The 23,080-nt window shown below is 36.8% G+C and overlaps 1 protein-coding gene across 1 annotated transcript; it reads right to left on the bottom strand.

The window, feature by feature from the left end:
- Positions 1-628: 628 nt before the first annotated feature.
- LOC109044121 (uncharacterized) lies at positions 629-23,080 on the bottom strand. Its single transcript, XM_019061668.2, has 12 exons — positions 22,788-23,080; positions 21,065-21,967; positions 20,582-20,719; positions 19,271-19,912; positions 17,832-18,152; positions 13,985-15,927; positions 12,569-13,180; positions 11,478-11,784; positions 9,871-10,874; positions 6,544-6,924; positions 5,621-5,939; positions 629-4,151 (listed from the first exon to the last, which is right to left on the bottom strand). Exons 2-12 carry the CDS (start codon positions 21,893-21,895, stop codon positions 2,136-2,138), a joined length of 8,514 nt encoding a protein of 2,837 aa, XP_018917213.2. The 5' UTR covers positions 21,896-21,967; positions 22,788-23,080; the 3' UTR covers positions 629-2,135.

The following is a 23,080-nucleotide window of genomic DNA, read 5'->3' as shown; positions in this document are numbered from 1 at the left end:
ATGTCACTGCTAACATTATGTAACCCTCTTTATCGGTAAAAAACACACAAAATCTAAAATGTATCATCTTTATTTCTTTAACGTTACATGTCACACTTTCATTAAAAATACTTAAAATTTTATCCAGCTGTATATTCAACAATTCCCAATAATTTTTGAAATCTTAAAGGAAAATTCCTAAATTATACATTAAGTAATTCATAAACGCTCCTTAACTGTATCACATATCAGCTTGGTGGCTGACAAAAACAGATGGATGGTGTGAGTCCGCAACCACGTATTTCGGGAAAAGCGATTTTTCACAAGAACGAAAAAACTATCTACATTCCTTATCTTTGAAGGTAAAGGGGAAATTATTCTTGAAGATAGCAAGGATAAGATACTTTAAAGACTCTATCATCATTTTGATTAATATTTCCTAGGAGTGGAGATTTTGAAAAACCGCAATGGAGATACGCAGTATTGCACTTCAGCCATCGGAATGTTTCGCAAAAACTATTTTAAATTGAGCCTTCTTAACCATCTTCTACATCCATGAGGGATGATCAGGGAGTTCCATTTTCTAAAATCTATGGCAACCCTGCTTAAATGCATATAGGTTAATGAAAGAAAAAGTTGAAACTCGTGATTTTTAAGAAAAAAAGTAACTTTACTGCCCAACAACATACAGATAAAATTTATCTCTATACAATAATTTTACAAATTCAAAGACTAAACATTTTCAAAAAATAAATACATAACCTGAATAAATTTTATCTGGTGGAAAAATGGAACATGAAAGCAGGGTAATTCAAAACGTGTTCAGAATGTGTTGATTATTCAGAGAATCAAGGAGTAAAATTTACATAATTTACACAATTTACAAATACAGTTTGGATACTTCTAAACCCTAAACCTACTCAAACAGACTGAGAAAAAAAATATGTAGGATAGGGGGAGAGGAAGAAGGAAAGGAAGTAGAGAAACAGCACAAAAAAAACTAAAATTTGAGGGAATTTTCAGTTGAAAAAAAAATGATGTATCATGCAAAGGCTCCGTAATCATTAAGTTTATAAGGCAGGCAACCAATAAAGTAAGGATTCAAGTCCAAGACTATTTTAAAGGATTCATTTTCCAAATCGGAAACTGATTTTGAGCTACATTTAAAGGCATTCTTGTGACTTTTAAGAATCCTTGAAGTCTGTAGCCACGCTCAAATTGAGGAGATCATAGCTAAAGAAGGTGAATCAGACCCTGAAGAGGTATGAATTGAACGTATGATTCGTTATCTTCGTGAAATTTTGAAGAGGTAACATGTTCAATTTGGCTTTAATAATTAAAGCCAGATGGAACATGTTACCTCTTCAAAATTTCACGAAGATGACGAATCACACAACGAGAAGTCAGGAAATCAACTCTTAAAGATGGAATAAAAATGGTATGAGAGTTTACGATTACAATTGGTTAGATGGTCAGACAATTTTTTCTCCTTAAAAATAACACAGGTATGGGAGACAAATAAACTATAGATAGATACAAAGCACTGTGTGGAAAAATCATAATATGCTCAAAAAATATAGAAGATTTTTCTAAATATAATTAGGGCTTCCAAATGTTTACGGATATTGCTTTTTTTTTCCCCTCTGAGGTGGCAGTTCATAGTGAGAGGTAACCATGTATAAAATTACTTTAAAACAAAATACCTTAAAAATCAAAACTTAGTAACATTTAAAGGTGTATGCATACTGTAGATGCAAAGTCTATGCTGCATTTAAAATAATAAAAAAAAAAAAATCGACGGATATTCAATCCACCTTCACTCTCTGTATTCTGAGAAGGGTAAATTCTTGTTGAAAGAGCATACCTGCATTTTTTTTTTGAACGAAAACATAGACCTCAGATCAAATACCTAAAACAGTTTGTCTTGAATTCCTGTTGGCGCTTCAAAGGAACATTTCCAAATTGGAAAGAAAAAAAAACTAAAGCAGTTATCAAGAAGTAGAGTAAAAAGTTGAATGATCATAAGCCTCAACTATGGCTGCAGAACTGGATATGGTAAAGTATGACTAGACTTTTTTCTTTTTCTCGTCATTTCATTTTAAAGATGTTGACCTTGTTGCATTTATTTTCCAACCTCTACAAAAACCAACACAAGATCACAGTACTTGAAACTCCAAATTTTCTAAGTCGAGTCCATGATCTTTCCTGAGGTGATCTTGCAAAGTCACTAAAGAGTCAAAATTCGATTTACAGAAAGAGCAATGATATATAAAATTAGAGCTATCCGCAACTGTTTCCTCAATTAAACTTTCAGGCACTATTTCAATCTCCTCAATTTTTCCCAACTGTGGAGTATCTTGTACCTCTACTTTAGTTGTGGATCCATTGAAGTTACCTTCACCTTTATACTCCTCATAGTCATCGAAATCATCCATATCCGAGAGCTTTTTTAACTCTACAATCTCTGTATCACTGTCTATGTCATTGTCCGAGGAATCAGAATCCTCGCTTTCCGCATCAGTTTCAAAATCGGCCATCAATACTGGTTTGGAAACCCGTCCAGACTTCAACCTTTTTGTAGGCTTGGCATAGTCTGAGGACAAAGATCTTTTTGAAGGACTCATGGGGCCCGAGTTAAAATCTTTTGATACGGATGCGGTAGTGCAGTCATGATTTAAGACAGTTTTGAAGTCAAAGTGGTGAAACTGGCACTTAGGACAAAGGAACATCCCAGGACGATTTCGGTCTTTGTAATGATGTTTCGAGTGTTTAGTCAGCAAAGCATTTGAGTCGTATGAGCTATCGCAGAACTTACACTGGTATTTTTTGTGCGACTGACTCTCATGCACCATGGCAGCGTGAATTCTTAGGTCATTGAATTTCATGAAGTATTTGTGACAGGCTGCACATTGCGGTGTTAACTTCTTGCTATTGGCCTCGTAATGTGGGCCTGTGGTGAATTCATTGCATTCCTCGATATGACGGTAATAGTATTTGTTATCATTGTAGCCCTTATTGCAGTGCGAGCAATGCAAAGGGAAACAATCATTATGCTTTATTTGCAAGTGAAGACTGTACTGTTTCAGGCCAAGGAATCCTTTGTCGCAAATCTTGCATTTGAATTTTTTTATATTGAAATGAAGTGCTTCATGATTCTTTAATGAACATAGATAGCTAAACTTCTTGGGGCATGTCTGACAGTGATAAGGTCTTTCGTCGGTGCGGCGCAGCAGATGGACTCTCAGAGATGGGACATCTTCATTACAATAAGGGCAATGTTTCACGGATGTTCTTGGAGCTCTCGGAGCGATATTGACTCTTTTTCTAGGTACAGGTGGCATAACTCTTTTTGAATTGCACCCTTCTACATGCTTGGTATAATATTTGAAGTCATTATAACCAAACTTGCACTTTGGACATTGGTACTTGTGGATTTCTGGGTGCATTTGTCGACGGTGTAAATGCAAATTATTCAGTTGTGCGAACGTACTTTTGCAGACCCTACACTCAAAGGGTCTCGATCCCCCGGTGTGGTGCTTGATTTCATGTTGATGTAAGTTTCCTAGAAGACGGTATCCTCGGCCACAATGTGTACATTTGTAAGGTCTCTCTCCAGTGTGGACTGTTATGTGCTTGCTTAGATGTTTGGGTGTTCTGAACGTTTTTCCACAAGTTTCGCAGATAACAGGTGGTATATCTATATGGATATTCCGCTGGTGAATTTGTAGATTTTTGACGCAAGAAAAATCTAGTCCACAGATTTCGCACGTACATGGTGTGCCAAAATGCACTTGCTTGCGATGATTGCGCATAATCGCTCTCGTGAGAAACGTCTTGTCACAAAGATCACAAGCAACCCGGCCACCATGGGTCTTTTTATGTTTCACATATTCTTGAAATTTATCAAAAGGAGAGTCACAAATTTGGCAAATAAACTTGGCTGCTTGTGTCAGCGGCGCTGTGGAACGTTTTTTTGGTGGTTCCACACATCTCACTTGATGAGACTCAAGAGTTACCTTTGAAAGGAATTCCTTTTGACAGTAAGTACATTTCAATGTTTCCCGGTCATGATGGTATATCTGATGTAATATTTTGTGGTAGGAGGAGTTAAAATATTTTTTGCAAAGAGGGCATCTGAAAGCGCCAATGGACTCACCAGCAGTTGCAGCAATCTGGAAAAAAATAAAAATAAATATAGAGGGGCTCCTAAGTATAAAAAAAGAATCTTGTTTATTCAAATTTAGAGACAAGTTTTGAATTCCTGGTTTAACATTTATCAAATATTGAGGAGCACCTTGTATAACGCTGCTGTCCCGACAGAAATACTTTACTACAATTTAAAAAAAAGGTGATTCCTTCTAGACTCGGTGAAAGTGAAACTAAGGTCAATTCAGGTGACTTTTTTTTAGATTGACAGGTATTTTTTTCTTGGCAAATGTACAAAGGTTGAAAATTTCTTGCATCACAGTAGCTCAGTGCCAAGAGGCAGCAGGACAGCAATGGACAGCTCAGACAGCAATGGAAAAAATTAACTGCCATAATTGCCCAATGGACCATTACACAAGGTTCAAATTTAATTAATCTAATGCGTCAAATTAATAAAATATTAAAGTCACTCACCAGTCAGAATTTTTTTTTCTATTGAAAACCCTATTTTAATATTTTTTGTTAATTTGACAGCTTTCAGTCTGGTTGATTTCACTATTTTTTTAAAATTATCACAATCTAATGCAAGTTCCTCCCCAAGAAAAACCAGAGTGTACTTGAAACAAATTGCGCACTACAACGCGACAGTGAAACTACCAGACCTTGTATCTCAATTTACAGCGTTGTAGACTTCCTGTCATACTTTATTTTTTAAATAAATAACAAATCAACGTCAATTCTTGAAAACTTCTGTGTTTTTTCCTCCATATCTGAAGAAAACTCTGTGAAAATTTCAAGGAATGATATTGATTTGTTCTACTTCAAAAAAATAAAATGGGAGCAGAGATTTTTAAACACCACAAACGAGATACATGGTCTGGTAGTTTCACCGTCGATCGGTTTTGGCAGGCTTCTCAATAAGTAGTGTTCCTTCTCCTCCCAGTGTTTTTCAAAGTGTGACAACAAGCAATAGCTGAGCCAAAGAGCCGATAGTGAGGTTGTCATATTTTCATGCTGCAAAGATTGTATTGGTAACGTTTAGTGTGCGATTTAACTTAAGTAGATTATTGTTTTTTTCTATGAGCGGGAAGTTTGAACTAATTATTTTGAAACACGTTAATATCTTAGTTAGGAGTTACTTTTGATCACTCTTGTAGAACAAATTGTGATTAATGTGAAATTTTGATGAGGAGACATGCTTCACAATGTTTAAAGTTGCACCTTGTCTGGTGGTCCATTTCAATAAGATTTGGCTTTTAAAGTTGATAATATGACTGATATACAAGTGTGATTGGATACCTCATATCTTGAATGGTTTTTAAATAGGATTGAAACCAGCCAGACTTTGTAGATGACCCTTATATTTAGTTAAAAAACTCTAACTTAACATAAAGCTGCGATTTTCCTACATACCAGCCAACTGAATAGCTTTGTCTGATTTGGCCTATATTTCTAGGTTAATAAAAGTACTAGGTATATTCCAATAGCAGCTCACCAATTCTTCTTGAGAATGAGTTTTTCGATGAGTTAAAAGATGGTTGGTGGACTTCCTGAGTGTTATTTTGCAGACTGGACACGTCTTTACTTTATCCAAGTGAACTGCAAGTATGTGTCGAATACAATTTCGCACACTGTCGAACATTTTCCCGCAGTACGCACATGATCTGAGATTAAACTCTCCATTCCTGATTGTTTCCATTACTATGTTTGCGTCAGGCTCTGTTTCAAAGGGATTTCCATCGTCATCCTTTATTAAGGTTTTGCAAAAGACAGATCCATCTTTGTGCTGTCGGAAGTGCAACCGGTACCTTGTCCTGGAAAAACGAATTTGCAAATTTGTATAAATACTTCACATAAAATCAGTTGAGCAGTAATATCAACAATGGCACCACTCTTGCTATTTCTGCTACAAGTTCATGTTACGTACATTCAATTTTGAAACCGTTTATTCATCGTTTATTTCGCCTAAAGGTACATTCTGAATTCAGCCAAAAATTTGTAATACAGTCCAAGGAAGAACGTTCAGAAAAAAAAGAAACGGGTACACGTTATCTATTCCATTAACAATTATTTTATCGCCATTGTATATTTATTTTAGTTTAATGTTACTATTTGGATAATGCGAGTTCTTAAAAAAAAGATAATGATAATAAATTAGTAGGTGAATAAAATTGAGATTAGATTCTTCACTCAGTTCAAAATATTAAATTAGAACATAGATGGTCTCAGTTTGCACCATCACCAACAAAACTCTTTGCAAGATTGAAAGCAAAAATCACATACCTACGTTTTCCTCAAAACACAGTATTTTGTAGGAGCAAGTGCCTTTCTACAATAATTTTTTTTAATTTTCTTTAAAAAATCTTTGCAGAAGAAAGAAAATGAAGTTCTGACAAAAATTGATCAAAAATTGCTTACCTATTTGAAAATGATAGTCCACAATTATCGCAGAGAACGTCTTGGGTGCAGCTTTGCTGATGATTCGTTTTATGGGTGTTTGAAATGAATTCTTGACAATAATCGCATAGGTAGGCATTCTCTTTGCGACAGTCAAAGTAGTGCCTGAGAAACGACTGACTCGAGTCAAATTCTGTCAGGCAATAGGGGCACGAAACACAGTATGTGGCAGACCTGCCTTCCAACAGTTTTCCTGAGCTTTCTGCACACATGGGATAGTGGATACCATACAGCACTCCATTGTTGAATGTTTCATTGCAAAGTGGACAGACATGAATGAAATCAGTGTTTTGACTGAGAGCTTTTGCTTTGTCTTTTTCCTTGAAGCGTTGGTTTCTATACCTAATAGAAAGAAAATATCTTGGTAAATAAAGCACAAAAAGGACACGCAAATAAAATCCCACATGCTTCTTGCAATAGCTAGCCCTGAGTGAGGTCATCTGAAAGGGATAATCGCTGAATTTTCCTGTACTGCTACAACTTGTATCAGACACATTTAACCCTTTCCATTTGCCTACACACTACACAGATACCATACAGACGGTGAAACTGCAGAACGCATGCCTCGTTTGCGGTGTTCAACAAATCTCTGCTCCCGTTTTACTTTATCAAAGGAGAGCAAACTGCTTAAACATTTCATAGATTGTTTTTCACACAGAAAAAAAAAATCAAGAAAGGGCAGAGAGCAGTTTTCCATTTAAAAAATAAAGTATGACAGGATGTCTGCAACGTCGCAAACCAAGAAGCTCGTTTCTGCCATTTCACAGTTGACATAGTATGTCCTCCATGTCTCGATTTCCTGAGGAGAAATGGAAAGTTAGAAAGAAGGTAGAAAATGGACCATGTTCAAGCAGATCACTATATGTATTAAGCGTAAACTTTTACGAAACATAGTCCACACCCTGATTTTTACTTGCTCACATAATTGTCTCTGAGTTTTTACCCCAGGAGCATCATCGATAACTTATCATTCTGTGTCTGTTTAAAATTAAAATTTTAAGTAAAGCTTGCAACTGTACAATGTTTTTAATGAAGGGTGGCAATGCCATCCAGCCTGTTTTTTACTCATTGAAATAAGAGGAACTGATTCACTGCCTGTAGGTAACCACTTGGACCATTTTCACTCTGGGCCAGTTATGCAAAATTTTGAAACTGGGACTTTGTTCAAAGCAAATTAGATTAAAATATAAAAGTAAATTGATAACCAAATCAAAACAACACCATAACAACCAAAATTGAAGGAGATAAAGTTCAGGAGCAGTTATCCGACTTACTGAGTCTTGCTTGATAGCAACTTCACTTAAGGCTTTGTTAATTTTTTTATGAAGACTCTAGGGGCCAAATTTCGTTGAAAAAACGAGCATTCCTAAAAATACTTAGGATAAGTCGAACCTGCACTTAAGTCCAGTCTAATTGTAAGGCTTCTGATTGGCCGGCGATGCAGTTTCACCTCATCGACAGATTTTGTGTTTCAGTGCAGAAGTATCAAAAAAATTTGATGCCTGTCTCTATCAAGCTTGAAATTTAGCAACAAGAATTAACAAGCTTGATTCCTTCAGGAAGTTCTTAAACAGATTCTTTAGGTTTTACCACATTTCATACGAAGTATTTTCACCGGATTTGTGTGGACTTTATTTCATAAGATGCAAAGATCATCCAGAAAGTATTGGCACTGTATTTTTTCCTCAATTTCGAGGCTCTTAGAAAAATGTTTCCATTCCACTTTTTCATTCTACTTTCTATGATATACTAAGGTTGTTGATATTGTGTACTTGCATTTGTGCGTTTTTTTCACTTACATAGATCATAAAACGTATGTTTTTTACAGGAAGAGTTGCTCTTCATGGAAATCTTTAAAAGAATCCTTTTGGTTCTAAGGGCGCCATAGTGCAAAGCTTCAAAAACTTCAAAAGCGATTTTCTCACAATGTGAAAACTCAACATCCGCTATTGTTACATATAAGTCCTCATAGGTCCTTTAAGTTTTATTCTTTAGTATGACTTAAGGACTGCGAGGTCAACTTTTAGGGTAAGTACAAGAAAAAACACTAAAATATGGCCCGAACTGTAGAAATGGTACTGGGTCCACACCATTTTGCAGGGAAAACAAAGCCAAGAAATGGGCCTGTTGCAAACTTTTGCTAGAGCAAAACTAAGAGTTGTTTCTTATAGATAATGCCTCAAAAATCACGATTAGCGCATCGGCAAACTCTGAAATGCACTCATAACTTCACAATCTGCGTAAGAAATTTGCGGTTTTTGAGCTTCCCGCTTCAAAAACGATACTACGGCACAGGTGAACATTTTGTAAGAGGAGTCGTTCCATCGTCGGCAATAATCATCATAGCCGACGCCAATCCGCCAAAACACGTTTGATGGGACGAGATAACACCTGAACTGGATTAGACCAGATAACAATCGGTGTGTTAACGTTCATATTTTCCACGCCCGAATTGATTGACCTTGAACTCTCCTTGAATTACGCGCGGAACTGCGTGCAAGCGTCGGCCATGATGAATATCGCCGACGATGGAGCGACTCCTCTAACAAAATGTTCACCTATGCCGTAGTATCGTTTTTGAAGCGGGAAGCTTAGAAAAATGCAAATTTCTTACGCAGATTGTGAAGTTATGAGTGCATTTCAGACTTTGCCGATGCGCTCATCGTGATTTTTGAGGCATTATCTACAAGAAACAACTCTTATTTTTGCTCTAGCAAAAGTTTGCAACAGGCCCATTCCGAAAATGTTTCAATTACAGTCAAAAATGTTTTTTGCTCTAAAGAGTACCAGTGCAAGACTGAGGGGGAGAGAATATTCAGCTCAGGCAGCTTGCGTTGGAATGTAAAATTGAGGCCACGCCAAGCGATCTGTACCGGTTCAGGTCTTTATAGACTTCATCAGTAGATCACACTCATCAGTGAACCCAACTTAGCATCCCAGACGGCATAAAAACGCCGTCACGAATATGACCAGAGGAATGACACAAAAAATCTTTTTTACTCTAATTGAAAATTTTTTGGAATTTCTTGGCTTTGGTTTACTTGCAAAATGATGTACCCCCAGCACCATTTCTCCACCTTGTTTTGTAGGGCAAGTAAATATTCTATTCTATTGTACATGCCATCATTTCAGAACTAAACTCTTCGCAGCAGAATTCTTCAAATTTCTTTATTGTACTAGTAATTAATTGACTACAATCCCACCATAAATGCATGAAAAATACCTGATTCAAACAGTGCTTGGCAAATTATCACTAAAAAGACGATGATTGAAATGTGATATACATACCTCAGACTACAACCATGGGTGACGAAAAGTGCATAGCTGATGAAGACATTCTTGCATGAGACACATTTGTAACTGTGCTCACAGAATTCTATCTCCGTTTTGCTTGCATATCTTTTGCCGCAAAGCCTGCATGGATACACCAGGGCGGGGCCTCGAACTGCTTGCAAGTCTTTTTCGAGTTTATGGATGATGAATTTGTCGTTCAGAGTTTCTGCAGCATGATTGAAGGCCATTTCGTAGAAATGCGACATTTCATGATCAAGATATTCTAACCAATTTGAAAAGGGAGATTGGCAGATGGAGCAACTGAACTCACATGAACACTTAGAAGAGTCTGAATCCAGCGGAAACTTTTTCCAGCACTTTAAACATGACGAAAATGGATGGTCATGAACAATACACATGTGGTTGAGCAATTCATCAGGTGAGGTAAGGTATATGAGACAAGATGAGCATTGCACCATGTGTGTCTTTAACACATGCTCACGTAAATATTTTTTGTCTACCAATTCTTTGCAATGGATACAAGCAAAAAAACAGATTGCTTTCAAGCAATCTTCAGAGCGTTTCTCACCAGTAGACTTGGAATCTACATTTGTTTTTATTTTTTTTGGTGCATGTGCTTCCACTGTAACTGGAGGTTTGTCTTGTGTTCCAGAGGTCTCTTCCAAGATTTTTTTCCGTTGCTTCCGAAGTAATGATTTGATAATGGAGGATGCTTTATCTCTTGTTTCCTGTGAGAGTTTGGAGGTAGCAAGGGTGAAGTGATGAGGAAGAAGTTTTCCATTGACTTCGGTGAAAAACACTGAGTACGAGACTTCCAGAACTTTGGATTCGGAGCCATCTTCAGCTGCGGTTGCTTTTTCTGACGCTTGCACGAGGTTTTGAAGCTCTTTGGAGTTCGGGTCAAGATTCTCTGCAAATTTATTTTCACTGACCGTGCTGCTACCTTGAATGTGGTCTACTGATGCTGTCACAATTTTGATCGTGAACCATTTCTTGATCTAACAGAAGGAAAAAAATAAAAGACATAATGAATAACATGTACTTACATTTGACAAGCTGTAAATAAGCTGTTAGGGCGATACAATTATCTACATGATTACAAGCATCTGTCATTTTTAGTGAGAATTTGTTTCTGTAGATACTTCATGAAATACAAATACTGTATACCCCCGCAGATACCCGCACTTTTTCTCCCGATTTCTACGCTTAAAAATCAGGGTGTGAGTTATGCTTTATTAAAGGAATATAAACAAATTAATCATATTGAAGATTTTGAATGAAACAGGAGCAAATAATGCTTCATTTACTATTTGAAACTTTGCACTTGATCAATGTTATTATAATCTTGATCCATGTGACTCACAAGTCGATGTTTCGGTTTCCTGCGATAGGTATCATTTCCTGCCAAAAAAGTCAGAGAAGAAACATTTAAAAATGCCCCAATGTTCCCCCACAATTTCGGCTATCGCTTGAATTCTCCTCAACTGTCTTTCTGGAAAAATTCACCACCCTCGCAACAATTTATTTCAAGCTTGGATAAAACTATGCACGCTCTCTTCCCTTCCATATCTAATTGACACAGAAAAAGTTGATTAACTCACCAAAGGTGGAGGCTTCAGACTATCGATGGTATCTTCATTCACGATAATATTGCCAGCTGCATTTATCCCCTTTTGTTTTGGTATTTTTTCTGATTCGGCCGTTTCTGTAGAGGCAAGTTTTGGAACGATTGGTTTCACAGAAGATGTTTGGGAGACACAAGCATCGGTGCCAATAATGCCGTCTGTTCTTGTGGCGGTTTTTGTCTTTTTAGGTAGAGGTGTTGAACATACACTACCCAAAAAATCAATGATGGATTCATCCACCGGAGCGTCATCATGTCCTCTCTTTGAGGCGGAATCTTGAGAACTGAAAATAATTGAGATAATACTTCCATAAATATTCAAGATGCGGAAAGACTACAAGACTGTACTAACGGAAAAGGTAAGGAATTAAGCAAAGGGTTTCTACTTCTTTTCAATTTTCTAATTCCTCGTGTTTTCCCTGCAGTATCTACAGAAAGTAACTCTCAACCAAAACCCATCCATCACATAGGTGTAACTTAGCCACTCTACAAAGACTGTGGTCGCTTAAATAATAGATACAAAATAATGGGCTCACCTGCTACTGTTAAAATGGATACTTTTTTCAAAAACAGGCTACTTCATTAAATTTTTTGACTGCTTCATGTAATCAGATAAATAGTAATTCTTTGATCAAATTGAGAAACCATGTAGGTACCTTAATTGTGGTGTTTCAAAATTTCCGCTTCTATTTTATTTTTTTGAGGAGAAACAAACCAAGTTGAAATCTAAACGAAATATTCTGCTAACAGAGTAGAAAAATCAAAGAAGTTTTCAAGAAAGTGCGTTGGCTAGTTTTCCAAAGAAAAAATAAAGTTCGACAGGAGGTCTGCGACATTGTAATAGGAAATACTTGGTTTCGCACTCAAACATTGGAATGCACTATCTAGAAATTGAATGAAATCACAGCTAGCTGACATATGAATTGAATCAGAGCAAATGACATTAAGTATCTTTTCTCCCATCTGTAATTTATTCATCACACAAGAGTGAGACTATGTAAGAGTGAGAGAGTTCATCGGGTAAGAGGAGTACGATCAGGAATTTCCTGTTAACTGATTATTACTCACCTTTGTCCAGTTACAGGAGGAGACAGATTTGCATCAACTAATAAAGTTGCTGTCTTGTCACTGATAATTGGTCTTATTTCATGGGCGATCTTCACTTCTTCTCCGAGAATATAATTTTGCACTTGGACTGTAGATGGTTCCTTAACCTCCACAGACTTGGCTAAGTGTACTTTGTCATCAATTTTCATTCCAACATTGCTTGAGGGTGTAGGATGAATTTGCAACTGCTTTCCTGAGGTATCATTTTGAGTTGCAGAGGCGGGCAATTCATTCCCTTCGATTGACGTGGCCGAACATCCATTTTCATTGACATCAAAATCAAAATTTCTAGGAGATATCTTGTTTTCTACGGTGTTATCGAGAGGCTTCAACGACTTTTCAGAAGCATGAGTTTGCACTTCCACAATGGCTGATTTCTCATCTTGAATAGGCCTTATGGTTTTTTCATTTTCACTGATCTTGTTTTCAACATTTCTGGTTGTCTTATCTCCCTCCGTACACATGGGTGATTCCGTTCTTTCAAACTGACCATCAACATTATTTTGACTAGGATCTAGATCGACAACATCTTCAAAGATTTTGACTGAGCCTGAATTACTACTGTTCTTCCATCTGAAAAGCAAAAAATTAATACCTATTATTAGGTGAGCCAATAATGGAAAAATCCTGGAACTTCAAAAAACTTAAAAATGAGAGGATATATGTTTCGTAAAAAATTGAATGAAACGTATTTGTGAGATCTCTCACTAGAGAAAAAAATTACTCTAATTTAACCCTTTGGGAAAATGTTCTGACTAAAGGCAAATTTAGACAGATTTTGAACGGATTCAACTTGCATATGTCACAAGCAATTAGTCAAATATTCTTACACAGATTTAAATTCTGATTCTTTGCTTTCGTTAACTTTAGACAAAATAATTATTTGCTCAAGTAAAAAAGAAATTCACTGAATTTCCAAAATGAAATTCCCTCTCACTTCCTTGTGAAATATTCGTTAAATTCCATAACATTTGAGGATATGCAAGTTATCATTCTGAAAGATAAAAAATTGCCACTGCCAAACCAGAGCATGCAGCATTCGTTTTCGACTGACAAATTTATTGGACAATAAAATGGCGGACAAATAAGGTTTGAGCGAAAAAAAAGAGGAAAAATTGTCTTGAAACTGCTTGGAAAAAACATAATCTGTTTTGCCGAAGTATCTAATTCAACAATTAGGACATGATTTTGTGCATAGCTTTTCCTGGACAGCAGGCTGATTATTGAAAGTTTTAAGTAGCTTGATAAGACATGCGATATATTTCATGGTTAGGGCTATGTCTTGTCTCGTCAGGGTGACATAGTGGAAATGAAGACCAGATTTTTACATGACTTCGAAGTATTAAGTCAGAAAATATTTTGTGATTTTTGACTCACATTTTATCAGATCGAGAGCCTGAAGAGATTGATTTTTCCTTGCTGATGATTGGGCCTCTACAGTACTTCAGATGTTTCCCTTTTGCTTGCAAAATAATCTTTGCGTCACAACGATCACAATGGAAAATATTGGTCTTGAAACAGAGATCAAAGTGATTGTTGAACTTTTCAATGGATTCATGAACAGTTGCACAGATAGCACACTCGATCAAGATTTTTTCCGAGTAGGTTCCCAAGGCACGCATGATATCAAAATTGCGGTCTACACACTCTTGATAGTGGACGAAATATGTTGACTTGGCTTTGAATCTCCGTTTACACTTGACACATTTGTAAACACAAAAACTGACTTGCAAACATTTGTCTTCGCCCGTGCAGAGGTGATTCTTTAAGACAGTCAAGTTTTTAAAGAGTCTGAAACATTTGATACAAAACACTTTGTCCTTCACTATTAGTGTTATGGTGTACAAAATATCACTTTTTTCCCAGAAATAGTCTAGAAGTAGCCGGCCATCCTCTTTTTCAATAAATTCTGACTTCAATTTTTTTAACTCTGCCGAGTTCTGCAAAGATGGCTCCAGTTTGAAAAGATAGTCTAAGAAGTCCGAGTCTATATGTCTCATCTCGTGTTTGACGTAGGCATTGTGGTCAAGGAAACCTTGCCCGCAAATCGAGCAACGGTGCCAATGTGAGCAATATTCAACCTGGTTAGGCGGGACAGGGTACAACTTCCCGCAGACTCTACACTTCTTCGGATCTAACGGATGTACAGTGCTTGTGTGATACTGGAGGGCAGCATACGAGTGTCGGGCGATTTTACATGGTACACACTGTACCAAATGACTATACTTCACATGATTTAATATTTCATTTCTCGGAAATTTTTTATCACACTTGACGCACTGCTGAAGAGATTGATTAGGGTCGAAGTTATCTGACAATTTTTTAAATATACTCGGGACCAACATGCACTTTTCTGCCTCCCATGCAGCCCTAATATCGTTTCTTTGTTTCGTCAGTGTTTGTGTGATGGTTGTAATTATTGTTTTCTTCACTTTTGCCGATGGGAATGACTCTTTAACCACTTTGAAATAAACTGGAACCAGTGAGTTTTTTATTTTGATAGAGAACACCTCTACGGTTGCTTCAACCACTTGTTTCAGATTTTGACCAATCGGTTCAGTTGCTGATGATCTTTTCCCCAAAACATCTTTGGCTCTTTCTGAGGTTCCTTTTTCAGGCGAGTCCTTGCTGAGGGATGCAACTTTACTACCAGTTCCATCCTCTGCGTTTGCATCTGGTATTCTTTCTGAGGTTCCTTTTTCAGGCGAGTCCTTGCTGAGGGATGCAACTTTACTACCAGTTCCATCCTCTGCGTTTGCATCTGGTATTCTTTCTGAGGTTCCTTTTTCAGGCGAGTCCTTGCTGAGGGATGCAACTTTACTACCAGTTCCATCCTCTGCGTTTGCATCTGGTATTCTTTCTGAGGTTCCTTTTTCAGGCGAGTCCTTGCTGAGGGATGCAACTTTACTACCAGTTCCATCCTCTGCGTTTGCATCTGGTATTCTTTCTGAGGTTCCTTTTTCAGGCGAGTCCTTGCTGAGGGATGCAACTTTACTACCAGTTCCATCCTCTGCGTTTGCATCTGGTATTCTTTCTGAGGTTCCTTTTTCAGGCGAGTCCTTGCTGAGGGATGGAACTTTACTACCAGTTCCATCCTCTGCGTTTGCATCTGGTATTCTTTCTGAGGTTCCTTTTTCAGGCGAGTCCTTGCTGAGGGATGCAACTTTACTACCAGTTCCATCCTCTGCGTTTGCACCTGGTATTCTTTCTGAGGTTTCTTTTCCAGGCGAGTCCTTGCTGAGGGATGCAACTTTACTACCAGTTCCATCCTCTGCGTTTGCATCTGGTATTAGCACTTTTACAATCAGATAATTCTTGATCTGAAAGCAAAGAGAACAGAACTCAAATTACAAATCATAGGAAAAGTGTTCATTAAAAAAAGTTAACATGGGTCAGGTAAGTTGCAGTCACAGATTCTTGTTAGGTTCATTTTGTAAATAAGTAAAAAGTAATAAGGATGTGGAAACTGAAGGTTCTTTCAACTTGATTTCATTAGTGAACGAAGCACATTTTTAACATGGTCCTTCTGTATATATGACTGGGGCATGCCTCTTGACTGCTACAAGGTCCAACCCCCAAGGGCATCTCATGCCCTCGAACACCCGCTTTGCAAGCCCCTCTTGCCTTAATGTGAATACAGCTGATTAATTTGAGAACTGTCACAGGTCAAGAGCCCCCAAAAATCATGGGAATCGGCTCAGTAGATCTTTAGAATGAAACGTAACAAACATTGAACATTTACATTGTTTAATTGGGAGAATTTATTAGCTTCATCTTGTGATATAAAAGAGCCTGGGTTGTATTTTCAAACAACTACTTGAAAATAGATAGACCTGTATAGCACGGATCGTTTTTAGCTTTCACCCATCTCTGAAGCAGGACAGAAAGATGTGCATGATAGCTTTGTATCAGATATCTTTTAACTACAAACTTTAAAACTTGACTAGCAATAAGATGCAATTAACATTTTACAGCCCTTGCTTCATGTTAGTAAAGGTGATTCTGCTAATGTTTCGGCACAAAATGAAAAAGTTTGGCGCAGAAAACAACAATTTTGTCCTTGTGAGAAACCCTACTGAGTGAATGTGAACTCCAATCTTCATACTCACTTAGCTACGGTCAGGGTGTCCACTAAATCTAGCTTGTCAAAAATCAGAGCTTTAAGTGTATTTCTTTAGTCTTTCTCCAATAAATTCCACACCTCCTCAACTGGAAAATTTAGTAAATTTTTGGTACCTTTGCGAGACCAAAATCGTAATTCACGAGTAAATCTCAACAAATACGACATAGCTATAAAATTCTGAGCTGATTGATAGCCTGAAGATGAACTGGCTGCACAAGCGCAATTTAGCAGGTAAATACTGCACTAAGAATTGACACACACAGGATTGCATACTTTTCACGCTGCCTTAAAAAGCTTGCCATGTATGAGTCAAACAATTCGAGGCCTTCTTGCGGAATTTCCATAATTTTTCAATTCTTTCTGACTGCTTTAAAAAAAATGTGTACTATTTTCGGACTTTCCAGACTGGTAGACACCCTGCACAGTCTACTGAATTTGATTTTGGAATGTTTCTTATGATAAGACCCTTCTAGAAATTTTGAGACAGAAGAAAGCTATTTTTTCGTGTCACAGACATTGCATTTTGACACCTTAAAGAGTCATAAAGGAATAATTATTTAGAAAAAAATGTGAAGGAATCCTTGAACCCATGCAACAAGGATCCCCTTCAAAGTTACATTGAAAAAAAAGTAGACCTAAGAAAGGAGTACACTAAGAAATAGAGCATCATGGACATTTCACATTTTGGATATGAATTTTAGATAAGAGATTCAACATTCACTTTTCTCACCAAATAGTGATCCTAATAAAATCTAAAGTTCATCTATGGGTTTAGCAAAACATGAAGTTCGTCAAATTCATGTAAAGTATGATATTCTGATCACAATTCAAAAATTATTTCCATTTTTTGTTGTTACAGACATTCAGTCATATGTTGCAACGAGACTTTCTCCACCACAGTAAGGTTTTTAATCAAAACTAATTGCTTTCACTCGCCTATCTTGGTTTTTCTATTAATTTCGATACATACTAAGAAAAGAAAAAAAATTTTGAGTATTAAACTTTTGATGGAACAAAAAAATTTATTTTCCATCTTGAATTCCCCTTTTAAAAAAATGCCCAAAAAGGATCAAAGCTAGTGCTCTCCAAGAAAAAACTTACCAATTGGAGGGCCTTCTGTATTTCTTCCGATAAACTGCTTGTGAGCATGCCAACAGTGTTCAGATCTATCATATTGGTTGTGTCATTGGCGTTTATGAGTGGCAGCACTTTCTTTTTATTTTTAGGTCTTGCAACTGCTTTCATTTTGTTCCCGTCATTTTGACTATCCTGCTGATTTTTGATTTCTGCATCCTTCTCGAGTTCTCCAGAAGAAACTTTTCTCGGCATACTCTCTTGATTCTGTAAGCAATCTCCTACAGTTTTATCAGCTTTTGTACCTGCTTTCTCCTCTTTGTTTCCAAGAATGTTTTCAGGTGATACCTTGTGAAGTAAAATGCAGAGTTAGTTTATTTATCTATTTTAATAATAGAGAGATATTCTGCCATGATAGCAAAGAGAGCCGTAACTCTCAAATTTTCTAAATCAAGTTTCCTTCAAAATTTGTCAGATCTGCTGCTAAAACAGCAAATTTCATCTTAATGGTGTAAAACGAGACATATGAGAAAACCCTAAGTGCGCAAAAATTGACGTTTTTTTTTCATACGAAACAGTCTTGAGGAGCATTCCGCTAGAGAGTCAATGAGAGCAGTACTTCTAGGTGAAATGGCGCCCTTTACTGTCAATTTCTAAATTTGAAATTTCTTTGATGTGTGTCCAAAACTCAACCACATCAGCATGCAGTGGATAGCTTTTAAGGTTGTGTTGCCTAACATGAAAATGAAAAAGACCCTTTTCATACAGCTGAAAATAAAATTTGTTGATTTTTAATCATCCGAATGATTTCTGAGAGTCTTTTGGATGATTACAGCCAATTTTAAAAAGAACAGAGGCTTCTTTCAATTATACCTAGTTTCCCCTCAAACACTGCTGCGCATTTCTTAAAACTTCATTTTTGCACTTGCGGCTCTCTTTGTCATCATGGCAGTACTGTAAGTAGATCATTCATTGTTACCTGCAGTTCAAAATAAAATTGCAGCAACTAAAAGTGGTGAAAAATTTGTGATAAAATGCTTAATCAATAAATGATAAATTGAACCATCAGTAAAAAAGAAAGAAAATCCTATCTGACGACTAAAACATAAAAATTAAAAAACTGTCTTAAACTGCGTACAATATTGCTAACACCAGTTGCTCCAATATCTTATAGAGCAAGACCTTGTTTTATGTTATTCTTCTGATTTTTTAGAGAATTGAGATTGTAAGTCAATCTTGATGATCTAAGAAATATTCATGACTTTCTTTAAAAAGAAATATTTTTAGGGAGGAAATTTAGCAACATTCAAATGCTCTTATAGCGTTTTTTCTTGGCACAGCAGTGCTTCTGCCTCATTTCAGAAACAACGCATGCAACATTTATTTCCCTATTTAGGTAGGTGCTTTTATGGATGAGACAAGAATAGCGGCTCTTCATTTGCAAAATATAGTCCATTTGTACAAACCTTTTTCTTGGACTTCCGGACTCGCTTTTTCACTGGTTTAGGGGATGCAGGGCTTTCATCTTCAAATGAGCCTGAAGTAGGATCAAATGAATACTGTATTTTCTTCGGATTAACTTCCTCCTTCAGATCAATGGCCTCCTTTGTTGCATTTGAAGGTGTGATGACAAGTGGCTTTGACCTCTCTTTTGGGGTCGATGACTTGACAAAATTGTCAAATTTTGCGGGCGGGACAACTTTCCTCTCTGGGCGAACCCTGACAGGCATTTTAGCCGCAAAAAGTGGTTTATAATTCTTTCCATCTCCTGTCTTGTTATCTGACAATATCGCTTTGTGCGGTCCATTCGAGGACATTTGGTCGAGGTCCATTGTTGGATTCTCAATCAAGGCGGCCAAGGAGAAAGAATTCAGAATCTGAATACCACAATCAATATTGCTGGCGGTAGGCCTCAATGATGACTGTTCTGAGGCTGAGAGTTTTGTAGCTAGAGAGCTTCGTAGAGTAGGCAGAGACGTGACTTTGGATAATGTGGTTGTCTTCTTTGGGCGAGAGGCAGGAACTTGGGGGACTGGTTTGGGATGATTGAGATTTCGGTTTTTTGGTGATTTACAGGTCCTAACTTTATCAATATTCTGCTTCTGAACCTGATAGAGAAAAACATTTGAAAGATATGAAAGACAAGCAAGACGAAAAAAAAGTTTGATCTAATTTTACTAACTGTCGACAAAGCTAAGTGAATAGCAACTAGCTTTCTCTAAGTAAAATGCTTAGTTTACATCATAAAACGTGTCAAGGGATTCAATTGTATTGTAACAAAATTAAATTTAAAAAAAATAATTTTCATTAAGGGTACAGATTGTTTTAAGGCCTCTATAATTTTCTGCGATGCGCAAGGTTTTCGCAAAAAGGTCAACACGACACGCATATCAAAATTTGGTTCAATTTGAGAATGTGTGCCGAATTGATATTATTTCACAAGAGGTGAAAATCTAAAAACTTATGAACGAAAAAAAAACAAATTTCAGCTTTCAAATTTTTCAGGGCACTTCCACAATTTGGTCTCGGCAGCGCAGCCAAGAACAATTGGATTACATTTGGCAATTTGGCACTAAAATTGCCGACCCATTTCAGAAAAAACACACGTGCTATTAGTTTCCCTATGGAGATAGGTGCTTTAGGGAATGAGCCGAAAATTGTAGTCCTTATTTGCAAAATGTCGTCCAACTGGCACCCCTGACTTTTATCAGAGGAAAATTTTATAACCAGATGATAGTCCAAAAAACGCAGATGACACAAAATGACTCTAAACTTACCGAGATCTTTTTAATTCCTGAGGAAGGTTGTTTTTGGGCTTGTTTCATGGTGCATTTCATTGACAAATTATTCACTGCAATTAGCACCGAGAGACAATTCTTGCAAACTGTTTTCGGAAGCTCATCACTTTTGTCAACCTGCAAAAAAGGCAATAATGTGATTAAAATTGAGACTCCACATTGAGATACTGATACAATGACTGTATATGAGAATGGTGATGAATTTTTTACAGAATCAATGATTGAACTGAAGGACAAAACAGCAGCTGTCCATCAAATTATTTATTAAAATATTTCTACTTCTCGATACAACTTGAAATAGAGCACAAATAATTGATTGGAAGCCAAGCAGCAAAATCTGGAGGACAAAATATTGTGTTTTCCCAAACACATGGTTCATTACTAAGAACTGAATAATTTATCAGGAAGGTTAGTTTCAAGAAAGTTTATGGATGCAAAGAAATAAAAACTAATTACACTTACCGAAATAGGTAAAAATTTTTCAATGATGCGATCATATTTTTCTTTATCATTAAAAATATTTGTACACTCGTTGCTTTGCTCGCCACAAACACGACAGACACCAGAGACAAAATCCTCTACATCAAGTGACAGCGAAGGGGATTGACTGGAAATAGGAGTTTTTGCCTTCACATTGGTCTGATGTCTTGAACGAGGAAAATATTTCGACTTCTTGGAAATCAGTTTTTTTTTGGCACACTTCCGCTTAAAGCTGGTCTTACTTTGAGGATTACAACTTTTCGCTTTCCTCTTTGATTGTTTTTTATTATTCACCTTCATAAGCGTTTGATCAATATCAACTTTCAATAAACTGACAACTGGTCGCATTTTAAGTTTATTACACTCGAGTTTGATTGCCGGGTTTTCCGATTTGGATGGAAATATGTCGCAACCCTTCGTGACTCCAAATTCAGCTTCAGAGGGTGTCTTTAATTCTTCTTTGCTTGATTCAGGAGTATCAATTGCCGGAGCGCTACCAGTTTCTACTGAGATTGAGGGTTTTTTGCACGCTACGTTTGGTTCAAAAGATCTTATAGACGTTGAAATATTCACTTTTTCAGGACTAGATTGACTCTGTTTATCGACAGAAACCTCTGGTAACCTTTTGGAATTTATCAATTCCAAATTTTCAAGAAATTCGTTCTCACGAAATTCAGCAGAATCACTCAAACAAGCCGGTTCATCTTTTAAACTGATTTTAGGTACAGCATCAGGCCCTTTATCGATGTGTGTGACATCACACATTTCTTGCTTTGTGTCACCTGTTCTGGAAGTACCTTGTTGCTCGTCCATTTTAAGGTGAATTGATTTCGTAAACTGTGGCTTCAAAATAATTATTAGGCGTATCTCACCGGCGATGCACCACTGAAACATATAAAAATGAGCTTCTTGAAGTTGAAAAACTGTGAGGCATTACATTTCTACAAACGATGCTTAATAATTCACATTAGGCAAGGGCATCAATTTTTATCGAAGTAAATAGTCTAATAATAACATAAGTAGTATAATAGTAATAACATAATTGACTTGCTTCTCTTCGTAGTAAAACAGGAGCAGAGATTTTGAAATACCACGATGGAGACAGGTCTGGCGCTCCAGCCAGAGATAAACTTTGAAACCTTCTATAGATATTAACAGTGTAAGTCGGAAATCACATGACTCGGTTTGCGACATCGTAGACTTCCTGCCATACTTCATTTCTTGGACGAAAAACTACTCAATGGCAATTCTTTAAAACTGCCGTGATTTTTCTTCTGTATGCAAAAAAATTTTGCAAGAATTTCAAGGCATGATGACAATTTGTTCTCTTTTGAAAAAATTACATAATGGTGGAGATTTTCAGACACCGCAAACGAGATATGTGATTGCGGACTTGTGACGTTGATAAGTATACCTGAACGATTCTCCTCATTAACTGATTCAGTGTTCCTGGAACTACTAATCAAAAATTGGAATTGTAGATCAATCATCGAAGATTGAAAGCATTTTATCCAGAATTTGTTTTGTTTTTTAAGGCTATAATTTACAATTCTACGGAATGTTTTGAATACGAAGGAAGATTGAGGTTATGCACTAATTTACAAAGGTGGAGGGGTGAACCAACTACATACTGAAGTTCACTGTTGCAAGGCATTTAAATTAGAGCCGATCAAATCGGCATAATAGTTTTGAGAAGGTTCCTTACCGAGATATCGTATGGAATAATCTGGGACAGAGATCACTAAGGTGAATCATGGGTGAATGTAAATTCAGGAACTGATGACATGACGACCCTAAATTATGAACAGAAACTTTGAAACATTTAAATAATTTCATGATTGAAAATATTTTTAACGCTTTCAATTGTCCTTACATAAATCACGACTGCAGACACTTAAATCATCAAAAAACTGGACGATTGGTAACTAATAATCAGTTGGCTAATTTCGCACAAAGTTTTTCAAGTTGTTTCTGTTGTCCGTTTCTTTTCTGTTTGCA

The sequence above is a fragment of the Bemisia tabaci genome, chromosome 2 (genome assembly GCF_918797505.1).
Source record: "Bemisia tabaci chromosome 2, PGI_BMITA_v3".
Taxonomy (NCBI): Eukaryota; Metazoa; Arthropoda; class Insecta; order Hemiptera; family Aleyrodidae; genus Bemisia; species Bemisia tabaci.
The sequence above is the reverse complement of the archived record's forward strand: the minus strand, read 5'-3'. Positions and strand labels throughout refer to the sequence as shown.

Bases quoted from the DNA above. Each gene is read 5' to 3' on its own strand.
- LOC109044121 (XM_019061668.2), bottom strand. From the start codon at position 21,895: ATGGACGAGCAACAAGGTACTTCCAGAACAGGTGACACAAAGCAAGAA. The intron at 13,181-13,984 runs GTGAGTCAAAAA...TTTGCTTTTCAG, and splicing joins GGCTCTCGATCTGATAAAAT to ATGGAAGAACAGTAGTAATT. The intron at 5,940-6,543 runs GTAAGCAATTTT...TCGTTTTTCCAG, and splicing joins GGACTATCATTTTCAAATAG to GACAAGGTACCGGTTGCACT.